A 27418-nucleotide genomic window follows, 5' to 3' on the forward strand; every position below is an offset into this window, starting at 1 on the left:
GTCAGCAATCAGCTGCCTCGAGACAAAACATGCAGGGTACTGCAGACTTGCAGAATAGCCAACAAATACCCTGGAAACCTGGCAAATAATTCTTGCCTGCCCTTGCTTTGCCTCCTGTAATTTCCATGATCTCTGATGTATTGCTCATGAGTTCCAAGGGCTTTGGGTGTTTGCATCAAGAATGCAGAGTTCTGGGGAGTGACTAATTGCAATGACTGTGAAGCCTTCATATTTGACCTGTGGGCATAACTGAGTCCACAGCCTGCATGAAAAGGGATGTTGGCAGAACTGCTACATTGAGGTGCTGCACGGGTTCTACTGCCTAAAATGACCTCCTTTTGCAGGTTTATCTCCTGGCTTGGCAAACCTCAAACACAAAGAAGTGAGTTTCTAGTAGGTTGGATTTTAACTTTAAAATCAGTCTGAGCAGTGCAGAACCGGTGCCAGTTCACTCCTGTGGAGAAGGAGTTAAAATAGAAGCAAGAGTAAGAAATGAAACCTCTGTCCTTGTATCTGGATATATCAGTGAGGGACTGTGAACTAACAGAATTAAATTGCCACTCACTCAATCCAGGTCTTATAACTTCTATTGCTTGTTCTTAGAAAGTGTCAGTCACCTGAAGCACTGGTGTAAAATGAGTGTTTGGGTGGTAAACTGGGATGCAAGAGGTGGGGAAAACATATTACAAAATAGTATTCAACTTGCAATGTTGTGCTGATTAATGAGGCTTCATACTGCTGGTGTTCTGTCTATTCCTCTCTTGTGAGACCTCATCTGGAGTATGGTGTCCAGTTCTGGAATCCTCAGAAGATGGAGTTGTTGGAATGGGTCCAGAGGAGGGCTACAAGGATGATCAGAGGGCTGGAGCACCTCCCATAGGGGACAGGCTGAGAGAGTTGGGGTTGTTCAGCCTGGAGAAGGTTCTGAGGTGCCTTGTAGCGACCTTCCAATACCTGAAGGACCTGCAAGAAAGCTGGGGAGAGACTTCTTACAAAGAAGTGATAGGACTAGGGGAATGGCTTTAAATTGGAGAGGAGCAGATTTAGGCTAGACATAAGGAGGAAATTCTTCACAATGAGAGTGGTGAGGCACTGACACAGGTTGCCCAGGGAAGCTGTGACTGCCCCATCCCTGGAAGTGTTCAAGGCCAGGTTGGATGGGGCCTTGAGCAGCCTGATCCAGTGGGACGTGTCCCTGCCCATGGCAGGGTGGTTGGAATTAGGTGATCTTTAAGGTCCTTTCCAGCTCAAACCATTCTGTGATTCTATGAATTACACAGAGACACTGAAATTACTTCTTCAGGACAAGAAGTGATTTGTTGGAGCTCTTTATAACACTTCTTCTGGAGGGCAGAGCAGGGGACACAGGCTTAAAGCAGTGTCTTACATCTCTGCAGTAGTGCAATGGTTATTGCAAGGTGCAAGCCTGGACCACATTTCTGGCTTCACAACACTGAAGATTAAAAATAAAGAAAGCAATTAGATGAGTCTGCTTAGTGGGGAGCACTGATACGGACACAGCATCTCTGTAAGCCAGTTAGATAAACAACTTCACTTGTGCTGAATCCTTGAAGCCAGTTGTCCTGATAAAGTCAGAATCACTTTCTCTGGTATGACCCATTGTTGTACTGTGGCTTCTGTGGGAAATTTTATTTTTGTTTTTGATAACAGTTTGTGGTTGCATGTAAAGGTTTCCTAGTCTCCTTTGCTAGTTCTAAATGTCAGTGATAAATACCACGATAGGTTGAAATGCAGGAGAGCACAAATATACTGGTACAGAGCCGTCATACTGCAGGGGAAGAGACATGAGCTGTAATGTTTGACTTGGCTTCTTGTCTGTTTGAAGCAGGAAAAGAGCTGGTCAGAATCTAAAAGGTTTTATCCGAGTCCACATATTTCCTTTCTTACCTTAATACTCTGCAAAAAAACAAAGGACAAAAAACACTTCATAAATGCTTTCAATTCCATAATTCTCACGTATGTTCCCATGCGGCCCTCCTGTCTGAGGAAAAACAGAACTATTCTTTCTTAGAGAGCAAAGTAATCTATTATATATATGAACTTAGTGTTATGTATAAAAGGAAGAAAGGGATTCATTATATATAAAAGAGGCAGGGAGGGAACATATATATTCTTTAGACAAACTCTGCTACTTGTGATCCCAAAGAATTCATTCTCTAGGTCTGCAGACTGCTTCTGAGGGATCTTGGAAATGCAGCTGAGAGTACCAGACATCCTGTTAGCATATTTAATCTGTTGAGGACCCCTTCTATCACCTAAAATTTTATAGAGAACTGCATTTCAAAAGAAGCTGAAAACCACAGAGTGGAGGACCTGCTATGAGAATCTAATGAGGAGCACGCATCAGCCACTTTTCGCTTTTACACCACTTACTTACTCACGGGAATATATGCATGGATTATAGGTACCAGAAATGTTTCTTCTGCTTGATGCAACACAGGCAGGCATTTTTTTCAGTCCTGTCAGCTTTTCTTAAGCATCTGATTGCTATTAGCAGATTTAACTTCTTTCTAGGATTGCAATAGCCATCACTGGGTTTGTTAGTCACTGTACAAAAGCAGTGTTTGCAAGGCCTCTGACAGGTATCTGCTATACCATTCTTTTTCTTCTTTTCTCATGAGGGAAGACACATTTTTTTTATATTGAAGGAACCAAAACTTATTTTATTGATGGAATACCAGCTCCTAAAGTACTTTGTGGTAGTGGTGTTTTTAAGACAAGCATGTAACCATTGCTGTGATGCTACCACGGTGATTTGGTTATCACGGTGACTGCTTCACTAGTAAGGCTATCTTTCACTTAATAAACCTCTGCCTACTTCCAAACATCACATAACATCTACCAGTCTGCTTGTAACGTCTTGGCTGTTCGTATGAAATTACTTTTGATGAAACTTTCTAGGGTCTGGATCAGGTAAAGTATTTTGTGATTTAACAGAGATGAGATGTCGCACTGTCTGGAGTGAGGCTTAGTGAGCTTTGGAGGGCTCCGCTTCAGTAGACTTGGGCAGAGTTCCTCGGGGTATTGATCAGTTGACTTGTTTAGGACTAATGCTTTATTAGTTACTGAGAATCTGGGCTCTTAGTTTAGCAGGCTTATTTTGGAAATGAAAATAAAAAGAGTAAACTCAGTTACATTTTTTTCTTTTTTATTTTATAGGTTAATAATGCTTGTAAGCCAGAGGTGAAAGTGTCTCAGCAGAGCAACATCGGGAAATCTGGAAGACTGGAAGAGAACAGCTGCCCCCGGGGCAGCTGCTAAGTGTGAAGCATGGAGGAAAGTAAGAATGAGAAGGTGAACCAAGCTCATGTTCTCTTTGACAAATTTGTTCAGGCTTCAACCTGCAAGGGGACTCTCAAGGCTTTCCAAGAGCTCTGTGACTACCTAGAATTAAAGCCCAAGGACTATCGTTCTTTCTATCACAAACTCAAGTCCAAGCTAAACTACTGGAAAGCCAAAGCCTTGTGGGCCAAATTGGATAAAAGAGGCAGCCATAAGGATTATAAGAAGGGGAAAGCGTGCGCCAACACGAAGGTAAGAGATTCATTCATGGTCATCGAGACATTAGCCAGTTTGTCTCTGGAATATGCACTAAAAATATCTCTATCTAGAAAGATGCTTGACTGGTGTTATAAGCTCGGGGAAGATTTAGGAATGTTTTCATGCATATTACTTAATATAGTCAGAGTTTCTAGCATTTGACTCTTGGTCAAAAGTTGCATTTGCTACTGCCAAATTTGACTGCCCCTCTGAATGAGGGAAATCCTTGGGAATGACCAGAATATTTGTAATTTATTCAGGAGAAGCAGCATGCAAGTTTCTAGGTTTTAAGTTTTCATGACATTGATACTATACATGAGTTAGAAAATCTTAATTGGTGACTATTTAATCTTGCTAGGCTTTGCTTTTTGCATTTTTTACTAGGCAATAACAAGGACATGAAATTTGCTGTCGGATTCTAGTTAAAAAAAGAAGTGTTTGGAAATTTTCAGTTTTAATTTGAAAATTCTCATGAGTCTCTCAAGAAAGGTGAACTTTCATTCCAATTAGGCAAATTATTCCATTTACCATTATTTAGAAAGCAATCACTTGTATTCCAGGTTCAGAGGAAAAAAAATGCTATGGAAACTGACACCAGTTCCGTTTAAAAGCTTGGTATGTGTGGTATTCACTGCAGGAATTCCTGCTTTTATACACACATCCCCTTTTTATTGATTTTTTTTTTTTTTTAACCTGAATTATTGTGAGCTGCTATTTGTCCTGCAGCCTTGTAGAACTGTATGATATAAGCATATTTATTTAGGGTGGGGTTTTTTTGTTACTGAAAACAGTTCTTTATATGATTCATTAAAATGTGAATGGAGTAAGTTATTTTTTTAAATATTCATGCACTGTTCTGTTTTTTAAAAAGGAAGATAGTGTGGAATATGATAAAATTAGAACAGGATTCTTTCCTCCTTCATTTAGCACAATAGATGCTGCTTCTCTTGAATATTCACCTTTTGTGAGAAGGAAATATCTTAATAGGAGGAATTAATGACTAATTCTCACTAGAGAAGTGAGGAGGAAATAATATCCTGTTTAGAATATGCCAGTCATTTCAGATGTGATGATTGAAGTTTAATTCCGAACTAGATATTAGAGAGTTGTATTTTCTTGATTGTGTATTTTGTTTTATTTTTCAGTGGCCATTTTTTTATGGATGGTGGCATTTATAATTAATTACTACAATAACACTTAGAAGGTCCATTTATTCCTAGGTCTTGTAAAGATAGTGCTTTCCTCAAAGTTTACAGAGGAAACTTTGATAATCAGATTGTAGACAACAGAGGCATATAAATTGACTTGGAAAACAATAAAAGAGTTAGGCAGTGTTGGTCATCATTGTGGGCACTGGCATCAGCACTTCAAAAGTCCAACAACTGCTAACGTTCGTATTTTTTTGGGCAGGATAAGAAAGGAAAGACTTGCAGGTATATAAATGTAGCAGTTTTTGCATGTATTTAGGATTAGACCTTCCAAGCACTATGGACATCATGGAGAAAAATTCCAATTTCTTTTTCTGAAAACTTGATTGCACTTTGCATTCATTGGATTCAGGAATTGGTTATATTGAAACATGATGGGTAGATCTGAAATAGCATGTTGGAAGGCAGTGAAATGAAGACAGGTGGCTTAAGTTTCAATGATAAAGAGATTGAACAAGCTGTGGAAGAATGTAGCAGTGTTTTAACTTACTTAAAGTAATAGATTGAAAGCGTGATTTTTGCATCTGGGCTCTGAATATAGCTTAGGGGGCAAGACTGTGTTGTCACCACTAAGGAAAAGGTTGCATCAATAATAGAGATGCGACACAAAAGTAATTCAATGGAAGAATAAGTGTATGACTTGGATAGTGCTTGATTATGAGGAAAAAAATAGATATGAGTAGAGGTTGACATCCAGCTGTGAAAGACACTCAGAAAATTGAATGTGACGCTTAGCTAGAAGGGAAGTGGTGATTTGAGTTCAGAAGGAAATTAGAGCTTTGTTTTATCATGTTGGGTTTGAACTGACAACTACACAGCCATGTGAAAATGTCAGAAAAGTAGTGTTTTAGGTTGGACAAACGTAGTCACCTCTGAGTTGGAATAGGCCTGTGAATCCATGGCAGCGAAGCAAAAGTTGATTGAACCAGTGCCTGTGAATGAGATGGTGCAAAGGCAAATTCTAGAGGAAGATGATAAAGAGATGACGGGTGAAGACCTGTGGAATGTTGGCAATGAGAGGAGTGTGAGAAATGAGAGCAGTTTATCAGGTAGTGCTCTGAAAGAACAATTGGAGATGTAGAGGAGTGCTGAGTCTTACAAGAAACCAGGAAAGGATATGCTTTCAAGAAATACATGTAGCCAGCTGTCTATAAAACGTCTCTTCAAGTGCAGTTGAAAAGTGGGTTAAAGGAGTGAAGCATACTGGGAATGATGTTTGACTGAAAAGTTGGCTAGAGATCTTGTGTAGCCCAAAAGTTTAGCCTATTTCAGGCACCAAAGCCAAGCTAGAGAGAGTGTAGGATGGAATTCTAGAAATAGGATCAAGAGAGTGATTGTAGAAGTGGCATGTGATGATGCTGGAGATGAGATGATGTCAGATAAGCTGAGACTTATGGGGCCATGCATGGCTCTCCCTCGTTTGATGATGAGAGAGAAACCTCAGGAGTTGCTGTGAATAACTAGTGGGGTAGGAGGAGGGCATGATTGCCATGGATATGTCAGTGATCACACCAAACTGGTCTCTGCTAGAGGAAAGGGAGGATTTAATTCCATAGCTGCTGTCCTGTGTGAGTGCAAGGAGAAGAAAGAGTAAAGGAAAAGAGGAAGGAGAGTGAAGGCAAGCCAGAGAGTGATTTGCCAGTGTTTCTAAAAAGCTGTTGATGAGAGGCTGTATAGAAACACAGGCTAAAAGTGAATGGTGTAAACTAAAGGTGGCATCTCCTCTGCCCCAACCCAGAAACATACAAGGCTGTGGATTTGCGATTCATGCTACTTTAAGTAGCGAAAATGGTAGCTGTAAGAAAACGAAATTAACTAATGTGTTGTTAGTATGTCTGAAGGAGTATATACTTAATGATGATAAATTAGTTTTGTATGGATTTATGTATAAAATTTGTTGAAATGTTTCATGTAAAAAAAAAGATAAATATCTGTATTCTTTTTATATTTTTCATAAGAGTTTCTGTTAATTATTTGTTTCCTATCCTAGCAGTATCTGCCTTTAAATCTTCATATGAAATTCCTGAGACAATCATAACTATTCAAAGTAGAGGCCTTTTGAGAACTGAGTCATCTTAGTTTGATGTTTCCTGTCTCACTTAGTTTTGTATTCCTATATTTAATGTATTTTGCAAAACACTGATTAAAAACATATGGAAATTTAAGTGTACATGTGGAGATCACACAATTTAAAATGAAGATTAGAGTTTTAGCCATGTTGTCAGAACAGAATTCAGTCGTTTCTTTAGTAATCTCAGTCTCTATGCACTTGAACATATACCAGTTTTGAAGTTCTTGTCCTCCGTAGCGTAGTTCTTACTTTACCCATTTAAAAATTGGTCAGGGTAAAATGCCATGACTGGAGTTGGGCAGTAGTTAGCGCATCACATGGCCCATCACATGGCCAGTGTCCAAGTTAACCAGAACTCAGATACAGTGTTTGTGAAAGCAAGCATTGGATGTGATAGGTTGCTCAAATGCAAATAATTACAAATGGTGTGCTCTCTTCATTGCTTAAATGGAGAATAGAGGATTTCAGTTTGTATTTTATGTTCCATAACCATGGTGATGTTACTATAAACTTAATGTAATCTGTCTGAAAGATCTCAAGCAAAGAACTGTTTCTGAGGGGTGAGGCAGCTTCAGCGCATGGAGTCACAGCAGATTCTTGGAGTCATTAAGGGGAAAGGGAACAAGGAATAGTAGTAGCTGCTTTTATTTGTTTGGCTGTACTTGGCATCTCATGTAGTTATTGCTGCCTATGAGAATATCAGATGAGTTTCCATGAAAGAGCTGAAACAGGAAGAAGTGTTATGAGGTGGAAAAGGGAGCAGAATCTTTTCTTGTGCTTTTAGTTGTGCTTAAAATTCAGTGTTTCATGACAATGTAATTTAATATTTTTCTGATGGTGAAATGTAAAAGGCAACTTTGACCATGAATTACTTCACTGACTACCATATATTTTACATCCAGACCATCTAGAATCCTAAACATAATCTAAATGTTGACCGCATGCTTATTTGGGGGCAGGAAGGAAGGCTGTAGAGGAAAAACCTGTTTTTTACATATCAATGACAAAATTACAGGCAATTAATTTATAGTATGATCTAAATTTGAATAGTCTGATTTTAGTACACTCCCTTTATTTGTACATAACTCCATCATAACTATTTTATGTGGAGGGAGTTGTCAAAGAATAAGTCACCCAACTCAATGTGGTCCTATTGCTTATTGAATCCAGTCTCTTTGCAGATTGTCTTTTGGAATTTGATCATTGGCAGATGAGCAAACTTATTATCTGAACAAGTAGGATCCACTCAGCTAATTTTAAACAAGTTTAAAAAGAGAAAGACTAAATGGTGTTTGAGAGTTATACTTGCCCACAAAGAAGACAATATTAAATTGGAAGACTAGATTAGATCCTAATTGATTATTCCTTTTAACTAATTATAAGTTGGACACCTGTTCAGTATGCAAGTCTGTTTTGCAATTTAATAGCTCAGTGGTGGGTCTTGCCTTTTCTCCCGTATGCCTTCAGGTTCCTGAAGCTACTGAAGAAGCAGTGCCGTTATTCTTCCTTTTCCCTTCCTCTAGACTTGGATCTCTGCCCTCAGATTTATGTGTCTTCTTATCTTATACAGTAGTCTTTACTCTGAATTTGCATGTCAGTTGTTATGTTGTCACTGCTGTAACTTGTACTGTTCTGTTCATCCTTCAGGCTTTTTATTTCCAGTTTTACATCACTTGCAGTATTTATGCCCCAGTGAATAACCAGTGAAAATGTGGTGACCTGTAAAAACTATCATATGGAGCTGACCAAAGAACAAAGAACTTTGCTTTGGGATGGGATGTTTTTCAGAAGATTTGGTTCTGGTTAAGTTTTATTATACTTAAGAATTTCTCAATGGGCTGCTTTGTCCAGCCATAAGGGTATATAAGGATCTGGAAAACACTCACATGGCAGCAGCGGTCATCACGGTAGCAAAGTCTTTATTCTGTGGATCTGGATTATACTAATAGAGATAAAAATATAAAAATGGTAGGACAAAATGGTCAGCATACTGTTTCTGTGAGTGTACGTAACCATGCCAGCTTTCTTGGTGCACCTCAGTTTCTGTACGTAAGAAGTATCAACTGACTATGGCTTTTTAATCTTAAGAGAAATTATCTTGCTGTGCCATTTGTTTCTCTGAAAGTACTTCCAACACTAAATGTGCGAGTATTTTTACATTCTCAAGTTATTAACTTCTGATAGTATTTGTAAGTAGAGTGGAAAAATATATGAGAAGATTAAAGAGCTTGTATATGAGGAAGACTAGATTGGAGTAAGTGTATTTTGATACAATTTGTCCAGTCACACAAAGTTCGTATTTACATTATATTTGCTTTCCTGACATTTTCTTTGCTGCAGTAGTAGAAGCTCCAGCATGGTCGTGTTAGAATGCTCTGACTTGACTACTGTCTGTGCTGCTCTAGATGATATAAACACTTGTATTTATCTGCCTTATCCATTGCTGTGCTACTCAGTGATGATGAAGAATTTTTGGTCTTGCTGAAGACTTTCTCAGGGAAGGCCAGCTCGGGCTTTGGAAGATGAAACGAAAAACTACGTCATGGTTTTTGTGGTTTTTTGGGTTTTTTTTTTTAGGAAAATAAGCACATGAATGGAATAAGAGGGAGAAGCCTTCAGAAATATTGCTATTTTCCAGGTGTTTATATAGCTTGGAGAGTACACCTTGGCACCTGTTCTTAAAACAAGGGTTTAAAAGAAGCAGGTGACTTGCCTGTTTCTCCAAAGTTTTCTCTGGTCTATGACATGCCTTGTTTTCTAGTTGTTGATTGTTTTAACCTGTCAGTGGCAGAGCATAGCAGGTAACGATAGAAAGACTGACCTACAATTTCAGCTTATGTTGCAGACAAAGAGCACTTATTTTCCCAAGAGCTGTGGAATGCTTGGAAGCTGTGTTAGAAGTGTAGAAGTATCTTTTTCCTAAAGTTACTCTGTGCTGGTTGTTTTGCAGTGTCTGATAATTGGGGCTGGACCCTGTGGCCTTCGTACAGCCATCGACCTATCATTCCTAGGAGCCAAGGTTGTGGTCATAGAAAAGAGGGATGCCTTTTCCCGTAATAATGTGCTGCATTTGTGGCCATTCACCATACATGACTTGAGGGGTCTTGGCGCCAAAAAGTTTTACGGCAAATTCTGTGCAGGATCCATAGACCATATCAGTAAGTACAGCTAATGCTAGACGCAGCAGCACTTGTTCTCCATGTGGGAAAGATGTGTGAGGGCATGGGGGATAACTCATTAAAATTCAGCCTACGCCAATCGCTGTCCTAGTCCTTACAGTACAATTCAGCGTTACCTTTGCAGAGTGCATTTTGGGCTTGAACTAAATGTGAAACAAATGCATTGGGCCAGCTGTGGTATTATCACACATGCAATACAGAATGTACATTGTTCACACTGTCATTTTCATACTTTACCTACATTAACTGGAGAGGGAAGAGGCGTCGAGAAACTTACTGTGCCCTCACTTAGCCCAAAGGTGTTAGGGTGAAGGGTGCAGTTCACTATTACAGCTAGACTGACCCAATGGCTAGTTGCCCTCTGTGAAAAAAGTGCAGTCCTGCTTGTGCTCTTTTCCCTCCTCCTGCAATGCATGTTCTGATTGTTTCCCTTGATGCCGATTTGGGGACTGAGACAGAAAAATAAACTATTTATTTTTTATTCTTTGAAAAGGGCTGCGGTTTCAGCTGTAGAGAAATTTCTTGTCACGCCGTGATATTGCACACCAGTGCATCCATACCTGGATGAAGTGCTGGGAACACAGCAGGGAAAAAGAAAGTGGCAGCTGGCCTTTAAATCAGTTTATCAGTAATGTCAAACAGAGACACCAAGGCACTTGTGTGCTCTTCTTTTATTTCTTTATCATCTGCTTTTTTCCAGGTATCCGTCAGCTCCAGCTTATCCTTTTGAAAGTTGCCTTGATCTTGGGAATAGAGATCCATGTTAATGTGGAATTTCAGGGGCTTGTTTACCCTCCGGAGGATCAGGAGAATGAAAGCAAGTAGCATTGAAATGGGTAGTAAAGAAAGGGGAAGTTATGGTAGGATACACGGACTCCTGCTCCTTAACCCTGCTTATGACTCTTAAGCCCTTTCCTCCTGCTCCATTTACGAGAGTAACTATTAACACACTTTTCCTTGAATTTTTAGTATGATTTGTTCTTTCAGGTGGCAAATCCAAATTAATTACTATGTACAAAATCACCTGAAGTGCTACCATAGAAATAGACCACAATATGGTGGTACTGTTTTTTAAAACAACTCCTTTCCTTGCATTCATGGAAGATATTTGCCAGTGAGTGATCCGTGTCACGCTTTTTGTATCTTTGTGAAACCTGTTCTTTGATCACCATAGGAGGTGATGGCTCACCTTTTTTTTTGCATATTATTAACTGAATAGATGGTAGACTAGCGATCCTTGGAGTAGTACATGGGGGGTTTACCAGAGCTGTCTTTGCCTCTGATTCACAGAGTGACTGTGCAAGTCAGCAACAGCCCTGTCAACAATATAGCTGTCCTGTATTGTATCTTTACTGTCCATATGAGGAAGGAATTATGGATAGTAAAAAGTGGATTGGTTTATGTATTTGTTCTACTATAAGCACTGTTTATATTGTCATTAACTTGAAGTTTATCAATAGGAATAGGCTGGCGTGCATTAGTCCACCCAAAAACCCATCCAGTATCCGAGTATGAGTTCGAAGTAATCATTGGAGGGGATGGAAGGAGGAACACCTTAGAAGGTAATCATGTGTCCATAATTTACTGTCAAATAGAACTTTAATTCTTCAGCTGGTTAGAACAGAAATGGCCTTTAACATCCCAGTCAAAATTGGAGAACACATTTGACTAGCAAAAGGGGGAGATAAAAAGTCCATGTAAAAATAGAATTAAGTTTTTTGACCTGGGTAACTTTTCCTACACTTTTTCTTTAGTTGAGTAGTGTTGTAGCTCTTGCTTTTGGGAGTAGGAATTGAAGCGTGGAATGCTATTCTGTGTAGTGGAGAACTCTGTCTTAATATTTTTGATGCAAGTTGCAATTTTTGGAAAAGAGGTAAAGAATAGTAGGGAACTTTTTCCCTAAACAAGGGCTTTTATTTTCCTGATGAAGCAGTTGGTGCTTTCTCTGTGGAGAGGTTTGTAATTCATCAGATCCATTCTCTCTGTGTTGTGAGAGCACTTGTCTGTGGCATGCTGAACCTTCTCTGAAGGTGTGCTCTATCTTTCAGTGTTACTACTTTATCCTTCTTGTAGGGTTTCGCCGAAAAGAGTTCCGTGGTAAACTAGCAATTGCTATCACAGCAAACTTCATCAATCGCAACACCACAGCTGAAGCCAAAGTAGAAGAGATCAGCGGTGTGGCCTTCATATTTAACCAGAAGTTCTTCCAGGATCTACGAGAAGCCACAGGTTTGACAGCAGTTGCTAGATTTCCAGTGAAAACTATTTGTCTTTATTATTACAACATTGTAACTCAGGTATCATGTTTATTCAATAAATGAACATCTTGTGCGAGGAAGTCAGTCATTACTGTCTCCCTTTGAAATCTGACTTCCCCGTTTTTACAGCTGTCCTATACAGCTGTACAAAAGCAGATGTGTATCACTCAGATGTGTGTCATTTTTGTTTAGAAGTGGAGAGCTTATTTCCCTGAAGGTTTTCAGGATATTTGAGCCCTAAATAGGAAAAATCTGAATCCTGAGTTCAGTTTCCTGCACACCACATCTGACTAACAAAACTTAAGAGTGATGATGAATATATTTTTTAAGAGATAGCTATATGCAGGTGAAATGTGCTGTTTGTGGTTTTGTTGAAGATTGCTATTTTAAGGTTGTCAAAAACATGAGAGAAAGCTGTTTGGCATTCTCCTCCTAAAGCCTTCCAACCTCATAGTTTCAATTTACTTTCTTCTAATAGAGCTTATGTTACACGTAGCATGTAACTCGTTCCTTCACTGCAATGTCTTTTGTTCTGTCAAAAGGTATTGACTTGGAGAACATTGTCTACTACAAAGATGATACACACTACTTTGTCATGACTGCCAAAAAACAGAGCTTGCTGGAAAAAGGAGTGATACGGCATGTGGGTATTTACTTTTCCTATACTCCCTATTAACCAAGATTTTGGTACAATTTGCTTTCAGTATGCTGAAAGAAGTAAAACTGTCTTCTTTTGCCATATACAGGCTTTATACATAAAAACATGGGTGGTTAATGCCCTTCTAAAGTATTTTGCGCCATTAGAAAACTGTGACAAGATCTGTCTTCTCCAAATTTGTATTACTTTGTAGATTTAGGGGTTTCTTTCATACTAAGATGAAATGTGCTTAAAGAACTTTTCATAGGTTAGTTGAGCTTCCCTTATTTTATGGGAATGAAGCAGCAGGAAGTGAAGAGAGTATTGGAAATTTATCTAATTCTGGCAGAAGTTGATTTAAAAGTAGTTTGGCCACAAATTAATCAGTAAGGGTTGAGGTCTTCTGCCTTTTGTTTGAAACGTGTGAAGAGAAATGCTCAGAAACTTCTTAGCCCTTTCACAGTCAGAAATACTAGCAGGACTGATTACTGCTTGCAATAAAACATTTACAAATTTTCTCTTGGAGGCATAAACATGGATAGGAATTAATGAAATTAGAGGGCAAACCTGTATCAGTAGGTTTGTAGGATTTTTAAAGCCAGCTATTGTGTATATCAGTCTTAAACTTGTGAATTCGGCTATTTCACTTTGAATTTTCTCTTTGGCAGGATTATGCTGATACAGAGTTATTACTCTCACGGGAGAACGTGGACCAGGAGGCTCTGCTAAACTATGCCAGAGAAGCAGCTGACTTCTCCACTAATCAGCAGCTACCATCGCTGGACTTCGCCATCAATCACTATGGTCAGCCCGATGTGGCCATGTTTGACTTCACGTGCATGTATGCATCGGAGAACGCAGCCCTGGTGCGAGAGCAGAATGGCCACCAGTTACTTGTGGCACTGGTTGGGGACAGTCTCTTAGAGGTTTGTGTTTTAAACTTAGAATGCGTAAACAATGAATTGAAGCATGACCACAAGCCATTGCACCCGTCACCGAAAGGTGATCACTGCTATTCTGTCATTGCTGAGAAGATAGTTATTATAAGGGAAGCTGCTGTTTATTATTTAATAAAGTGGGAGGTTTGAGGGAAGGATAGAAGTGTTAGGAAAACAGAATATTTAGAGTGGCAATGATCTTGCTTAAGGAAATGTGTGCAGAGACTTTTTTTTCTGAAGTTGTCTGTTCCATCTGCTTCTTATTGGGACAGTTAGACTCTCTACAGAACCTACCGTAGGCCTCTTAATAGTTAGCATTTTGTAGCTGGTTAAAAAGTACAATCCTGAAGAGAAGCTGTTAAGGCATTCCAAGCTATGAATTGTTGTTGGAAACAGAGGACCATCCGCTTTGGGGGCAATTCCCCAGACATCTGGCTTCTTCTAGCCCAGTGGGAGTGGAGCTTTAAGCTAATTATTGAGCTATAATTTCCCGGAAGATTACCATCTGAATATATTCTTGATATTTGTTTAAAATATTCCCTAACTAATACTTTTTCTTTCTCTGCTTTTTTTGTAAATTATGCTAGCCGTTTTGGCCAATGGGAACTGGAATAGCCAGAGGATTTTTGGCTGCTATGGACTCTGCTTGGATGGTACGAAGTTGGTCACTTGGAGCTAGTCCTTTGGAAGTTCTTGCAGAGAGGTAATAGAAGACACTTTCAGTTCTAACCTAATCCTCCAACATCTCATCATTCATCCCAGTTTTTTCTAGTACAAATGTATAGACAAAGTGGGAGATAGAAATTGCCCCTGTTTTCAGAGGATACTTGTGGGTATGATTCAGTTGAAGAAAAAAATTTCCTAAGGAGCGGATACACCAAAGTACATTTTATAGAGAAATAAGAAACATGGCTGTTCTTGGTCCTAGTTTTAAAAGCAGATTAGATGAAGAGTCTTTCTTTCGTGCTTATTGTTATTACATGGGGAAAGTGAGTCAGACTTACTGTACATTTTGATACTTTTGTATAAAAAACAGTGTGGCCAGCAGGACCAGGGAGGTGATTCTTCCCCTGTGCTCTGCACTGGTGATGCTGCATCTCAGATGCTGTGTTCAGTTTTGGGCCCCTCACTGTAAGAAAGACATTGAGGTCCTGGAGCATGTCCAGAAGAGAGCAGGAAGCTGGTGAAGGGACTGTAGAACAAGTCTTATGTGGAGTGGCAGAGGAAACTGGGATTGTTCAGCCTGGAGAAGAGGAGACTGAAGGATGCCCTTATTGCTCTCTAAAACTGCCTTAAAGGAGGTTGCAGAGAGGTTGCTGTTCGTCTCTTCTCCCAGTGACAGGTGATAGGACAAGGGGGAATGGTCTCAAGCTGCATCAGGGGAAGTTTAGATTGGACATTAGGAAAAATTTCTTCGCAGAAAGGGTTATCAATCACTGGAAGAGGCTCCCAGGGAGGTGGTTGAGTCAGAGGTGTTCAAAAGGCAGGTAGATGAGGTGCTTGAGACATGATTTAACAGTGGACAGGTACAGTTGGAGTTGATGATCTCAGAGGTCTTTTCCAACTTGATGATTCTATGATTACTGTCACCAGTCTTACAATAACAAAGCAGATGAAGATGTAGGTGCCTTTAAAGTAACAGAGACAAAAATTCTTGTTCTTCCTTGTTATCTTGTAGATCTTGTTCATGTTTTTTTTTTCAAGGAAGCTAAGGTCTGCTTTTATTTCTTGTTCTCCTAAACTGATTGCTTTGTTCCATATAAGCAAAACAACATCTTGTGTTTCTTTGGGGTATTGAGTTCTTAATGTTTCATCATCTTTGGTTGAGTGTTGTTTTAGTAACTCAGAGTGATATCTTAAAGATCAGGACTTGAGTAATTAAAAGATGAAGGAATTAAAAGCAGGGTCTGGTAGAATCGATTTTAAACTTAAGCAACTGCCCCTTCTGACTGACAGGAACCACAGTATCATTTTAAAAAATGTATAAATGGCACAATGGATATTTAAAGTTCCATTTGTTTGAGTCTAAAAAAGTGGGGAAGATGACAAAGTTGCATTTGCATTTGCAATTGGACTTCTACCACTTTTCCATTAGACATTTGCAGGCGACAGTAAGATCTTCTCTGAGCCTTCTCTTCTGCTTGCTGAACAAAACCAATTCCCTTAGCTTCTCCTCACAGGGCAGGTGCTCCAGTCCCCTTGGTGGCCTTCCTCTTGAGTTGCTCCAGTGTCTCAGTGTCTTTTTTGAACAGGGGAATCCTTTCAGTTATGCTTAATGTATTGTTTTCTTCCCGCCTTTTGATTTCTGGGGTTGTATTAAATTGCAGATTTTAATACACTTACACTGAAACTTAGCTATTCAGTGTCTGAAGTGGTTAGATTTCCAATCTGAATGTTTATCTGTTCAGGATTAACTTAACAGTGTTAGTAGTGATGCATTTATTAAAGAAACAAACAACAAAAAAACCATAAACAACAACAAAGGAATAAAACAAACCCCAAAGCTCTTTTACATTTTATTTTCCCAAGGGAAAGCATTTATAGACTACTGCCTCAGACCACCCCTGAGAATGTGAGTAAAAACTTCAGCCATTACAGCATTGATCCTGCCACCCGGTATCCCAATATCAACGTCAACTTCTTGCGCCCACAGCAGGTAACTGGACAAACAGTGCTTATGAATCCTTGCAGTCTGCATTGTCTTTCCTTAGGTGAAGCTATATTAATATATTCGGGACAAATAGTGCCCTGATGTGGCAGTGTAGTGCGGAAGCACTAAAAAGCAGATATATCAGTCAAGAGCAAACCACTATACTTTAAGAAATTCATGTTGAGAAATTTTGTATTTTGACAATTTGAACCTTGCTGCAGTGATACATGAAATCTGTATGGGTGTGTGCATGCGCGTGTATGCGTTTCTGTTGTAATGATCCAATATTGCAGTCTGTCATTCCACTTTGGTATCCACTGAGCAGCATTCGTCTGCTAGACTGTTCAGCGCTTATTAACTGTGTGGTTCAGGGGTTCTTGGACTAGAGATTTCTGCAACATAAGTGTACTTATTTTCCTTTCTGTGCATTGGGATGGATTTTTCTTGTCCTTCTCTTCGTGTATGGATTTGGGGTTCATGACATATTCGTAATTTTTTATTTTTGTGTGTCATTTTAGGTACGGCACTTGTATAATACAGGAGACTTGAAAGACATTCACCTGGAAATAGAAAACTTTGTGAACTCCAGGACACCAAAGCTGACTCGAAATGGTAGGCCTGGCTACTGCTCCATTCGTTTCAGTATTCTGGGGCTGGATCAGTGCGGGACACAGAACAGCAAGTCTCTAAAGTGTTACTTAACTCGTCTCTTTTGGTTTAGAAAAAGTATCCGGCAGTTGTTTTGCTAATAGGCTGATTTTTCAAATTTTTTAAGTTTCAATTAAGATATAAATATATTTTTGTTTGTTTGGCTTCCCTTCATTTATGATGCTTTTATATTTCTAAGCATATTTTCTTATGCAAGCATTCCCCACCCTCCCTTCTTTATCCTATATCAATGTCCTTACTTAGAGTGCTGGTACCTAGCCTGAATTGACTTTTAACAGTAAACTCGGAATTCTTACAGTCATAACAGAAGGTATTTCTTGTGCAGTCTTTCATGTTTGTGCTTTCCTTTACTTAATCTCGTCCCTTAAATTAACTAAATGAAAACTCACTTTGCTTGCATTATTCTGCAAGTTAGATGCCTTGTGATAAGCATTTTAGTATCTGTCTACTACTCCTGTACCCTGAGGGGTATGTTGAACTTTTCCTTTTGCATACCTTGCCTTTGGATGTCCAGATAGTGTCTGGGGACTCTCAGAAAGGCACTTTGCTGCTAAGCCTTCCTTTCACTGCTGAATAGCTATGTAGTCTTTTGATTTGTTCTTTGGCCTGCAACCATGTCCCTTTAGGCTGTAATCTTGTCAGATCTTGCAGTAAGACAAGGTCAAAACAGGTCAGTGCTTTTAAAGGAACGCTTTCAAGAGAAAAGAAAAAGTTGCAGGAGTACAGTTGTAATTCTTCCATTAGAAATAGTATATCTGGGCTTTAGAGGGCATTTGTGTTACTGTATATCCTTTTGATCATATTCAAAACTAGCCTTTGTGACTGTTTTATAATTCCTGGGGCTTTTTTACAAGGGCTAGAGTGAAAAGCCTGGCGGTTTTAACTTTGATAATTACTCTTCAGCAAATTAAAAATGCTTTCTTGTATCTGAAATAGATAAGATAGTACTTAAGAATTCTGTCTTGTATTGATCATTGTAGAAGGAGCTTGCTTTTTACATGGTTTTTATTTGTTGATTCCACCATTTGTTGATGGTTTTTATGTTGGTTTCAGAATTTAAGAGAGAGTTGTTGTGCATTTCTACTTAAAAATATGATTTCTTACAGAGTCTGTAGCTCGCTCTAGTAAATTGCTCAGTTGGTGCCAGAGGCAGACTGATGGGTATGCTGGTGTAAATGTGACGGATCTCACAATGTCATGGAAAAGTGGCCTAGCTTTGTGTGCCATTATCCACAGATACCGTCCAGACTTAATGTGAGTAACTGGCTGTTTTGAATAATTGGGAAGAACAGGATGTTAGTGATATTTGGATCTAATAGTATGGAGACTGAGGCGAGACATTTGTGACTTAGAAATGGATTGAAATGAATTCGATTAAACTTGGTAGAAGCTAACGTATGGTTCTTCACCAGCAGAGTGGAAAGTCGTAATAGCTTGATGAATATGAGGATAAATGTATTGTCATTTTCTCTTCCGGATGATTTGACAGAATTAAGCTTCAAATTGGTACTGACTGGAAAGCATTATTGACTGACAGTTCTTTTCTCTGTGAAGTTAGTCAGGAATAGTTCATAACTTCAGTTAAATTTCTCATGTAAAAGTCTCCACACAGCTCTCTGCAAATCTCATGTTTAACACTAACTCTTTTTTAAAAAGACATTTAGGCTGCTCTTTTTAGAAGTAGTGGCGTACAGTCTAAATAGAGACATTACTATGGGTTGTGCACTAATGTGCTGATTGGATGAAAGAGAGGGGCATCCTCTTACATGATATATTGGGTAAAACAGTGCCTAGATTCTAGAATGGAAAACACTGGGTGGAAAAAATAATAGGAGCAAAGACTCTGGTACTTTATTTGAAATTTGAAATGACTTTGACTTCCCAAAAGGAACATCAGAAAAAACAAATGCTAGAACTGTATTTAAATACATTATCCAATGTAAAGCATGCTAAAAAATCACTTGGTTATTGCCTTCCACATGCACTAAATTGCTTCCTTATTGATGTAGTCGAGTTGACCTGAGCTGCTCTGTTTAGTAGCTGTATAGATTGTGAAGAGTTCAGATAGCTTAAAATGGTTTATATAACTCTCTACAAGCTATAGCTTTCTATACAGTTCTACAAGTTTTGGGAAAAGCCAGCAGAACTAAAATATGAATCAGTCAAGAAAAAAAGAGGACAAAAGTGAACACTTAATTTAGTTCCAAGCACACAGAAGATTTTAGATAGGGAAAAACAGTACAGTCTTCTGGCAAAGGAGGAGGTGAAGAAATTATTTCAGAGTATTATGAAGTTTTTAAGAAGAAATATCTGGGTTTGGAGGAGGAGCAAAAATTGAGAAAAGAATACATTTAAGCCAAAGTTCACTGTAATTAAGTAGCATCAACTCTGCTGCACAAAAAAGTTTCTGGCAAATAAATTTGAGAGATTTCAGAGGGAAAAGAATTAGAGAGATGGATCCCCGAGTTTTTAGTAGACTGTTTTCTACTTGATTCAGTGCATCCTGTCTTTATGCCCTTTGCAGAGACTTTGATTCTTTGGATGAGCACGATGTGGAGAGGAATAACCAGCTGGCCTTTGACATCGCTGAAAAAGAGTTTGGAATATCTCCCATTATGACTGGAAAGGAAATGGCATCTGTCGGAGAGCCAGATAAGTTATCGATGGTGATGTACCTCACACAGTTCTATGAGATGTTCAAAGACACCATCCCCTCTAGCGGTAAGGAGTTTGGAGCAGATCTCTCAGATTTAAAGACAGCTTTTGGATGCATGTGCGTGCTTCAGTTATCTTCATGCTGCTTCTGCATAAGCTTATACTAAACACTCACTAACTTTACATTACAAAAGCTGACTTGTTATTGGTGCTAATAAACACCATGTTAGCATCAGGAGCAAAATCGTGAGTTAATACAAAACCATGTTCTGAAAATAATGTCCTCAAAAGTTCTCAACTCGCTTCAGCACTACTAAATATCTTATCTGTTTTCTTGCTGTTACTAGAGGCTAATCTGTGTTGGCTAATGTGGGATGTCTCGCTGATAGTTGTTTAGTAGGTAATTTCAAAACACTAGCCAAGTTTTATATCTGTTTACCATCCATTAATAGCAGGCGTAACTTCAGGCCAGTGAGGAATGAAGGATCTCTGACTAGAACTGAAAGATGTAATTGCCTAGCCCAAATCAATAAGGCCTACCTTTAAATATTAATAGTGTTAAAGCTGCTTCTTTATTACTGATGATCTTCATGTCTTGTCATTCTGGTGGGGAAAAAAAAATTGTGTTTAATAGCCTTTTAAAAATCTAATGCGTATGAGTTATTATTTCCAAAACTCTTCTTAAGTATACTAATGATCAGCATGCTCTTTAAATATGAAAGTAAATAGAGGAAACAAGCACAGTATTTATTTTGAGTGGTTATAAACTTTGAAAGAACTGATTTTTGTAAAACGAAAAAGCAGAGTAGCTGAGAATAGTATTCATTCTGGACATTACAATAATTTTGTATAGAGAATTTAAGAAAAAGACTGCTATGTTTAAAAAAAAAAAATCAATGAATCCTTCAGTTGTGTATTTAATAATAACACTCCAGAAATAATTTCTTGGCATTTCCTTGTCCTGTCTGTTTTTGCTAACAGATACTCTGGACCTGAATGCAGAAGAAAAAGCTGCTTTAATTGCCAGTACCAAATCCCCCATCTCTTTTCTCAGTAAGCTGGGACAAAGCATCTCTCGGAAACGCACTCCAAAGGTAACCGTACCACAGTCTGGATAACACTGTTAGGTTTCTGTTCAAGTAGATGTTACTAAAAAGGGGTGCATTCTGTACCTGCTGTGTGTTTACGAAAGACCACGTGTTCATTGGCTCTTGGCATGGGGCAACACATCACTTAACTGCAGAATTACACCCATAATATGTACTTTTAAGTAGTGATGTATTTCAGTCTTAAAATCCTAACCTCATGGTAATATTTGGGGGATATATTTTGTGTTAGAACACAATGGCTTGTTCAGTTCCCAGTTAGTTAAAAGTGTTGAAGAATGTCCAGTTTGAAGGTAAGAATCCCCTTAAACAATTGGAGAAGGAGCCCTGAGAGTTAATCAGTTGTGATGCAAAGCTTGCTTAAGTGCGCCAGTGACATTTATCTCAGGCCAGAAAGGTATGAGAATCCTTATCTTTGGGGTTTTTTTCCCCTCCTCTTTCCATTTGCAGGACAAAAAAGAAAAGGAACTGGATGGTGCAGGAAAGAGGAGAAAAACCAGCCAATCTGAGGATGTAAGTATTATAGTGAGGAAGGTATCAGGGACGAAAACATGTGGTAAGTTCCTCGTTCCCACTCTAGCCCCAGATTTTATGTATCCAGACAGAGTTTATGTAAGGTTTGGGGGTTTTTTTATTTTAAATAAAAGTTATTTTTTCTTCAGAAGTTATACTTTGTCGTGCAAATAATTTGCTGATGCTTATGAAATAACACAATGCAGCAAATGAATTGTTGCAGTTCCTTCATACTCTATACTTACTGTGATTTACCTTGATTTGATGAGGATGCCAAGAATAAAATTTTTATTTAGTAAAGTTGGGCGGTATAGTCAGAATTTTCATTCATATTTAAGCCTTAGCCTTGGTTAGTGCAAAAAGCACACGTTTCTAGTATGCCCCATGAAGCTGTGGTACTTGAACTGTTATGTAGCCAAATAGATACAAGTGAGTTAAAATCTAGTGCTTTGAGTTGTCAGTATAGGCGTAAAGATAGGTCTTTGCTTTGTGCCACTGGATTCATGGGAGTGTTTCAACTGTGGTCTCTTTGGTAGGTAAGTGTATCTAATAAGATTGAAAAGATAAGTTTAACAGAACTTTTGATGACGTGCCAAAGGAAATTAAAATGTGAGCTTTCAAGCACAAACTAGTAGGTTTGTTTTCTACACTGTTAGAAACCTGTCACAGCAAAGGGGAAGAGAGAAAAGGTGGCTCCAGTTGCATCTTGTTAAATGTTGATGTCGCTGATTGTTAGGAGGACATCCCACGAAGCTACAGAGAAGAAAGGCCCACACTGGTTAGTGCCCTGACGGAGAGGAGGATTGATGCTGCTGTTGGGAATCAGAACAAAGTCAAGTCCATGGCAACCCAGCTACTGGCCAAGTTTGAAGAGAATGCACCAGTGCAGTCCTCCACCTTACGAAGACAGGTAGGGGATGGATGATAAAATTTATTTTAGAATTATGGAGGAAAATTGTAATGATAATCAAGCAGTCCGTGAGACAGGATGGCAGTGGTGCTGTTCTGCTTCAAAGGCTCTTGTAGGGAAGAGTAAGGATTACTCAAAAGAGAAAAAATTAAATTTAGGAGTATTGGAATAATTTCCAGATAAAAGTCTATTTCCCTGTTATTGCCTGTAATCTTATTCAAAAACATCTTGCCAGCAATTAGGTTTCTTTTGGAACTAGTATTACTATTGAAAAGACTTTCAGGAACATCCCATTCCTAATGTTTAAGAAATCATTTCATTTTTGATTGGAACTTTTTCATGCTAGGTTATATCTGTTTGTTCTTGTGAACTGTGATTAAGTTTTGTATGTATGTGTAAGTGCGGCACATGCCTGGGAGTTTCTATGCACTCGGGATATTTTTCTCATTCCAAGTGATGGCTTCCTGGTGGCTGCTGGTTATTCAGGACGGTATCTGAACTACTGCAACTGCAAGCTAGTTGTCTTGGAAGTTAGATTGAGTCACTTCAAGCTACCGCTAGCAGTACAGTGTCAGCAGCTTGAGGCCCAGTACCATTTAAGTGCCTGAGTTCTTGCTCTGCCACATGGTCTGTTTCCATAATTTGTGCCAAACTCTGCACTGCTGTGGTTGGATTGTGTGTGGGACCTGACCTAGCTACTTTTAAGCGAGGACAAGTATGTCTTTGCTGCACTGCATGCCAGTCTTAGCAATATAGCATAGTTTCAAAACAGTCATGTTTTATTCCCCAATACCAGTCAAATGTTTCCTTAGCCACTACAAACTGGCGAGAATAAGCAGGCTGATTTGAAGGAACAGTGAAAATAAAGGAAAGTTCCAAAAACATAAGTGGTTTCCCATTTTCGGATGCTTTTTCCCCTTTTATATTTTACTTGCTAAATGACTTCTCCCCTACCCTAGATTTTTTTTTTCTTCAATGTTTGTCTGTCTGATTCCATATCCCATTCCTTTGGCTTTCTTTGAATTTCCTTTACTGTTTTCTTTCCTCCTCGGTCCCAACCCACTTTCCCTACAACCTGCATGCAGCAACCTGTCCTGCCTTATCAAGAACGTGTTCACAACCAACCATCCAGCAGACGAGAGCAAGGCCGTCTTGCTCCCATACCCCAGTGGAAACAGGTAAAGAAACTCATCGTGAATACAATGCATTGCCTGCACCAAACACCAGCTATCACTGTCCCATTTTCAAACCAGTCCTTTTCTAGCACCTTGTGTGAGTCCATTATTTAATTAATTTAACTTTTAATGAATAAAATCAAAATCTACCTTTAGTAACGATGTTTCAAAAGGATTTAGTCAAATTTTCCCTGCCCTCTTATGCTAGTTTCAATTCCCTGGCGTTTCAGTGGATGTTTTAGCAGAAACCCTGCCTACAGATGCAACCTAGCGTAGACATTTCATCATCTGGAGTATTTCTACATTGTTCTGTTAGAAAAAATTGAAAATATGTAAGCAATTATAGCAACCAATGAGGTTAAAGATGTAATGCCACCTGTGATATTAAAGCTCTTTTTTGATGTTAATAGTAAAAGAAGTTATAAGTTTTGCTATTCACATGTGAAATCTTATGTGTTCCGCAGTTACAGGAGACTTTACTGTGGTTTTCTTTTCTCCACAGCAAACATAGCTGTCCTTGACAACTTCTCTCGTTCATTGCATTGCAATTCCTGTATTACTATGAATTAAGTAAATTTTAGGTTTTCTGCCACAGAGGGGGTCAGAACTTGGATTAATAGCAGAACAATTTGGCAGGTATCGAACTTTATTTTCTGTTGTGTATTTTGGCTCAGCATCATTGCTGGTGTTTTTCTTTCAGCACTGCACTTTCAAAAGCAAGGCTTGTGACAATCTTTCCAGGCAGATAAGGATACTTATCTCACTGGCTTCCTCTGCTTCCACTGTTTCCCAGTGCAAATGGCCTCCTTATGTTTCTGAGAATGCTGAGATACATTTTTTTGCCAGCTGTAATTTGGAGAGACGTCTGCTTCTTCCTGGTTGCAGTTTAGTCAGAGCATACTTTGGAGTCAAGAGGAGGAAGATGACACTGCTTTGAAAATGCACTGTCCTGTATGTTTATGGCTTCATAGTGAACTTCATGTCCAAGGCATTCAACACAATTAGTGCTGCATGCCATGACCAGTGCCGTAATCTAGAAGATTTCTAGGAGATAAAGAAGACCTAAACCAGAAGAATTGTTGTCAGTAGAGCTGTCAAGAGAGGCTTAAAAATATGTCAATGTTATGCTTAGGTTTCCTGACTCATTCAGTGTTCCTTCTACATTCTGTCTCATCAAAATCTTCTTTATAGGCTAATGAGCACTTTCAGGTGGATAAACATCATTCACGATTAAGGCAAATTTCATTTTTTAAGAATACTTCCCATGTCAAGCAGAAGAACCCGAAGAACTGGTGCTGAAGAGCATAATATGGCTGTACAATAGCAATATCAAGACAATTGATGAGCACTGCTTATATTACTCCATGAAAAACAGGAAGACAACCATTGCATTCCAATTTATCTCAGTTCAGAAGGATGAAAGCACTTGGATGAAATAACTTGGTGTTCTAGCACTTGGAGAAGATCACGTCCCTGGAGCTTCAAGATTTGTATTTGAACTTGCTTTTGAAACTTTATGAAGATTTTATAATTAAGCCTTTAAGGTGAAACACAGAAGTTCTTGTTATCCTTTTGTAATTGAAAGGACAAACTTTTGTTAACTACCTTTATGATGGGAATTTTCGTCTCACCAGAGAACAGTTTGTTGGGTTTCGTTCTTGTTTTCACTAAACAATTGGGTTTTTTTTTAAAAAAGGACTGAATAATCCTTCTAGTCTCCCTCAACATTAGTAGCATCTTTATGTAGGCAGCAGTGTAGGGTAGATCTTTGAAAAATCTTTCGGCTACAGTTGTACTTTCAGAGGACTTAGATTATTTTATCTAACAATCATATTGATTGCCTTGTGTGGATGATTTCCTGTTCAAGATTACAGCTGGAGAGAAGATTTTTCCTTGATAGGCTTTCCTGCGTCAGCAGAAGATGGTTGGTTCTTGGGTCCAGGTTTCATGCTGGCGTTCGCAGTGCTTTCCGTCTGAAAACTGGAGAAGAATAAAACTGGGTCTCATGCATGCAAAATCTGCGGGATACAGTAGGGTGAAAAAAAAATTTGATATGGTCCCAGTTCCAAAGGTTCGTTATTATGTGCCTGGAGAAATGAAGAACATCCATCATCTTCATTCAAAAGCTGTGGGAGTATATAGAATCATGTATTTTTCACTGATCAGATGAGGCAGGAAGCCATCCACTGAGCCAAGCAGCCAGCTTTGCCAAGCTTGAACCGAAATCCATATTGCAGGACGTTGCTGAAGCAGTGTTTCAGCTGGCATCTGAGATTCCTAAATCTGGTTACTTAGGCACACAGACTCTGATAGCAGTGAGTCTCTGTGTTACTATGGTACTGAAAAGGTTTTGTACTGTGACACTGGGCACTCTTAATTACAAAGCTATTTTCTGGGACACAGATTACCACCAGTGAAGTTGGTCCAGGGTACCAGAACATGGTACTGGAGGTACTGTAAAGGATTAGGATTGCTCCTAACAGGCTTTTTAGGGAGGATGCATGTTAACTGCAAAGAGCTGTTCATGAAGCTGTGGGAAAGAGTTGTATTGTTTGGCATTGATGTCAGAATTTCTCAGCAGAAATTTCTGTCAATGATAGCATGTAAGATGTCGCATAACAAATACCTTCTACTGAAAAGATCCTTTGAAGGAAGAGCTAAGCGATTCCTAAGGGGGACAAAGGGGTGATGTGTTATTAAGGGAAACCACAAATTGTCTAATGTTCTTGCCAGTAGGCAGAATGAAGTTGGTCAACTTAGTGGGCTTTGGGAGAAGGAGCGTTTTGCATCTCATGGTTGATAGGTTTGGTGCTGCATCTTGGAAGCTGCGTAGGAGAGAAAAGTAAACTGCAAAAGCATAAGAGTGATTGAGAGGTGAAACCACACAGTTGCAAAGGATGTGGTCTGGTTTAGACACAGTTTTGATGGAAAATTTACGTCTGCCTTGTGCTATTGATGGACTTCCTTAGCTGTACTTGCTCATGAGTTTAAGTCTGGAATCTTACTTTGCCCCGGAGTTGAGTTATGAGGCCAGCAGTTTGAATGAGTTTGTGAGGCAGGCTCTCTCTCTGTTTGTTGTATGGGTGAGGTATAGGTTGGTTGCTAAGACAAGTTTCTTAGAAAGAGTGAAATCCCATCAGAATCTGTTCTGAAGCAGTTTTTACTTTAATCACAAGACCTTTGATGCTATCTCTCTTGGAAAAGGAAAACCTTCAAAAGATCAGTGTGGTTAAAAACTTCACCGATACGCTGCTCACAGCATTCTTTGTGACCTGCTTTTTCCTCATGAATCAGATTACAAAGTTGGCTTTATTGAGCTACACTTTGAGAATATTGACCTGTGTTGTCAAAATTTGATTTGTAAGCACCTCAGCAGTAGCTGGTAATGCATGAAGATGCTGTTAAGTGTATATGCACAGTGGAAATATGTGTCATTTTTTACATAATGGTAATATCTTCAGGAAAAAATGGATTGTGTTCCATGGTGTGATAATTAATCTCCTCAAATGAATTCCTACTTGCATAAAAACATCTTCCGTGGTGTGTTCTATTGCTTTCCAAGCCTTTTTAGCTGCTTTTGGGAAAAAGCATCTCATCGGGGATTGTGAAGCCATTGAAAAACCATGTGGTCTATCCAGAAGAGAATCTGACTGGTTATGGTATGGGAGATGAGCCTTTTAAATTGAATTTTGTTCTGGCTTTTCAGACTCTCAACTTATGGCCTTCAGCAGTTTTCTGCAATAATTTCGTAGGTCTTCTAACAGCAACAAGGTATGCGTGAAGTACATAAGCTTAAATCACTGATATGTATAAAGCTGCTTGTAAGATGGAGATCCCATGTTGTTTGGTGCAGATATTTTCTGCCTTTGGAGATCTGATGCTTGTTCT

General features: G+C 39.0%; 1 protein-coding gene across 19 annotated transcripts in view; it reads left to right on the top strand.

The window, feature by feature from the left end:
* Positions 1-27418, top strand: part of MICAL3 (microtubule associated monooxygenase, calponin and LIM domain containing 3) — a 177062-nt gene that overhangs the window by 60054 nt on the left and 89590 nt on the right. For 15 of the 19 annotated variants that reach the window (XM_054052402.1, XM_054052322.1, XM_054052775.1 and 12 more), the window contains 16 exons: positions 3181-3555; positions 9791-9998; positions 10720-10836; positions 11480-11581; positions 12093-12248; positions 12820-12920; positions 13583-13840; positions 14440-14555; positions 16382-16508; positions 17021-17114; positions 18278-18425; positions 19696-19892; positions 20808-20920; positions 21383-21445; positions 22182-22355; positions 23441-23533. In XM_054052402.1, the coding sequence (XP_053908377.1) occupies positions 3292-3555; positions 9791-9998; positions 10720-10836; positions 11480-11581; positions 12093-12248; positions 12820-12920; positions 13583-13840; positions 14440-14555; positions 16382-16508; positions 17021-17114; positions 18278-18425; positions 19696-19892; positions 20808-20920; positions 21383-21445; positions 22182-22355; positions 23441-23533 (2331 nt within the window). In that variant the 5' untranslated portion in view covers positions 3181-3291. Of the gene's footprint in view, positions 1-3180; positions 3556-9790; positions 9999-10719; positions 10837-11479; positions 11582-12092; positions 12249-12819; positions 12921-13582; positions 13841-14439; positions 14556-16381; positions 16509-17020; positions 17115-18277; positions 18426-19695; positions 19893-20807; positions 20921-21382; positions 21446-22181; positions 22356-23440; positions 23534-24032; positions 24057-27418 lie in introns of those variants that run through there. The other 4 variants (XM_054053351.1, XM_054053423.1, XM_054053584.1 and 1 more) reach the window with 2 other exon arrangements.

This window comes from Cuculus canorus, chromosome 1 (genome assembly GCF_017976375.1).
Source record: "Cuculus canorus isolate bCucCan1 chromosome 1, bCucCan1.pri, whole genome shotgun sequence".
Taxonomy (NCBI): Eukaryota; Metazoa; Chordata; class Aves; order Cuculiformes; family Cuculidae; genus Cuculus; species Cuculus canorus.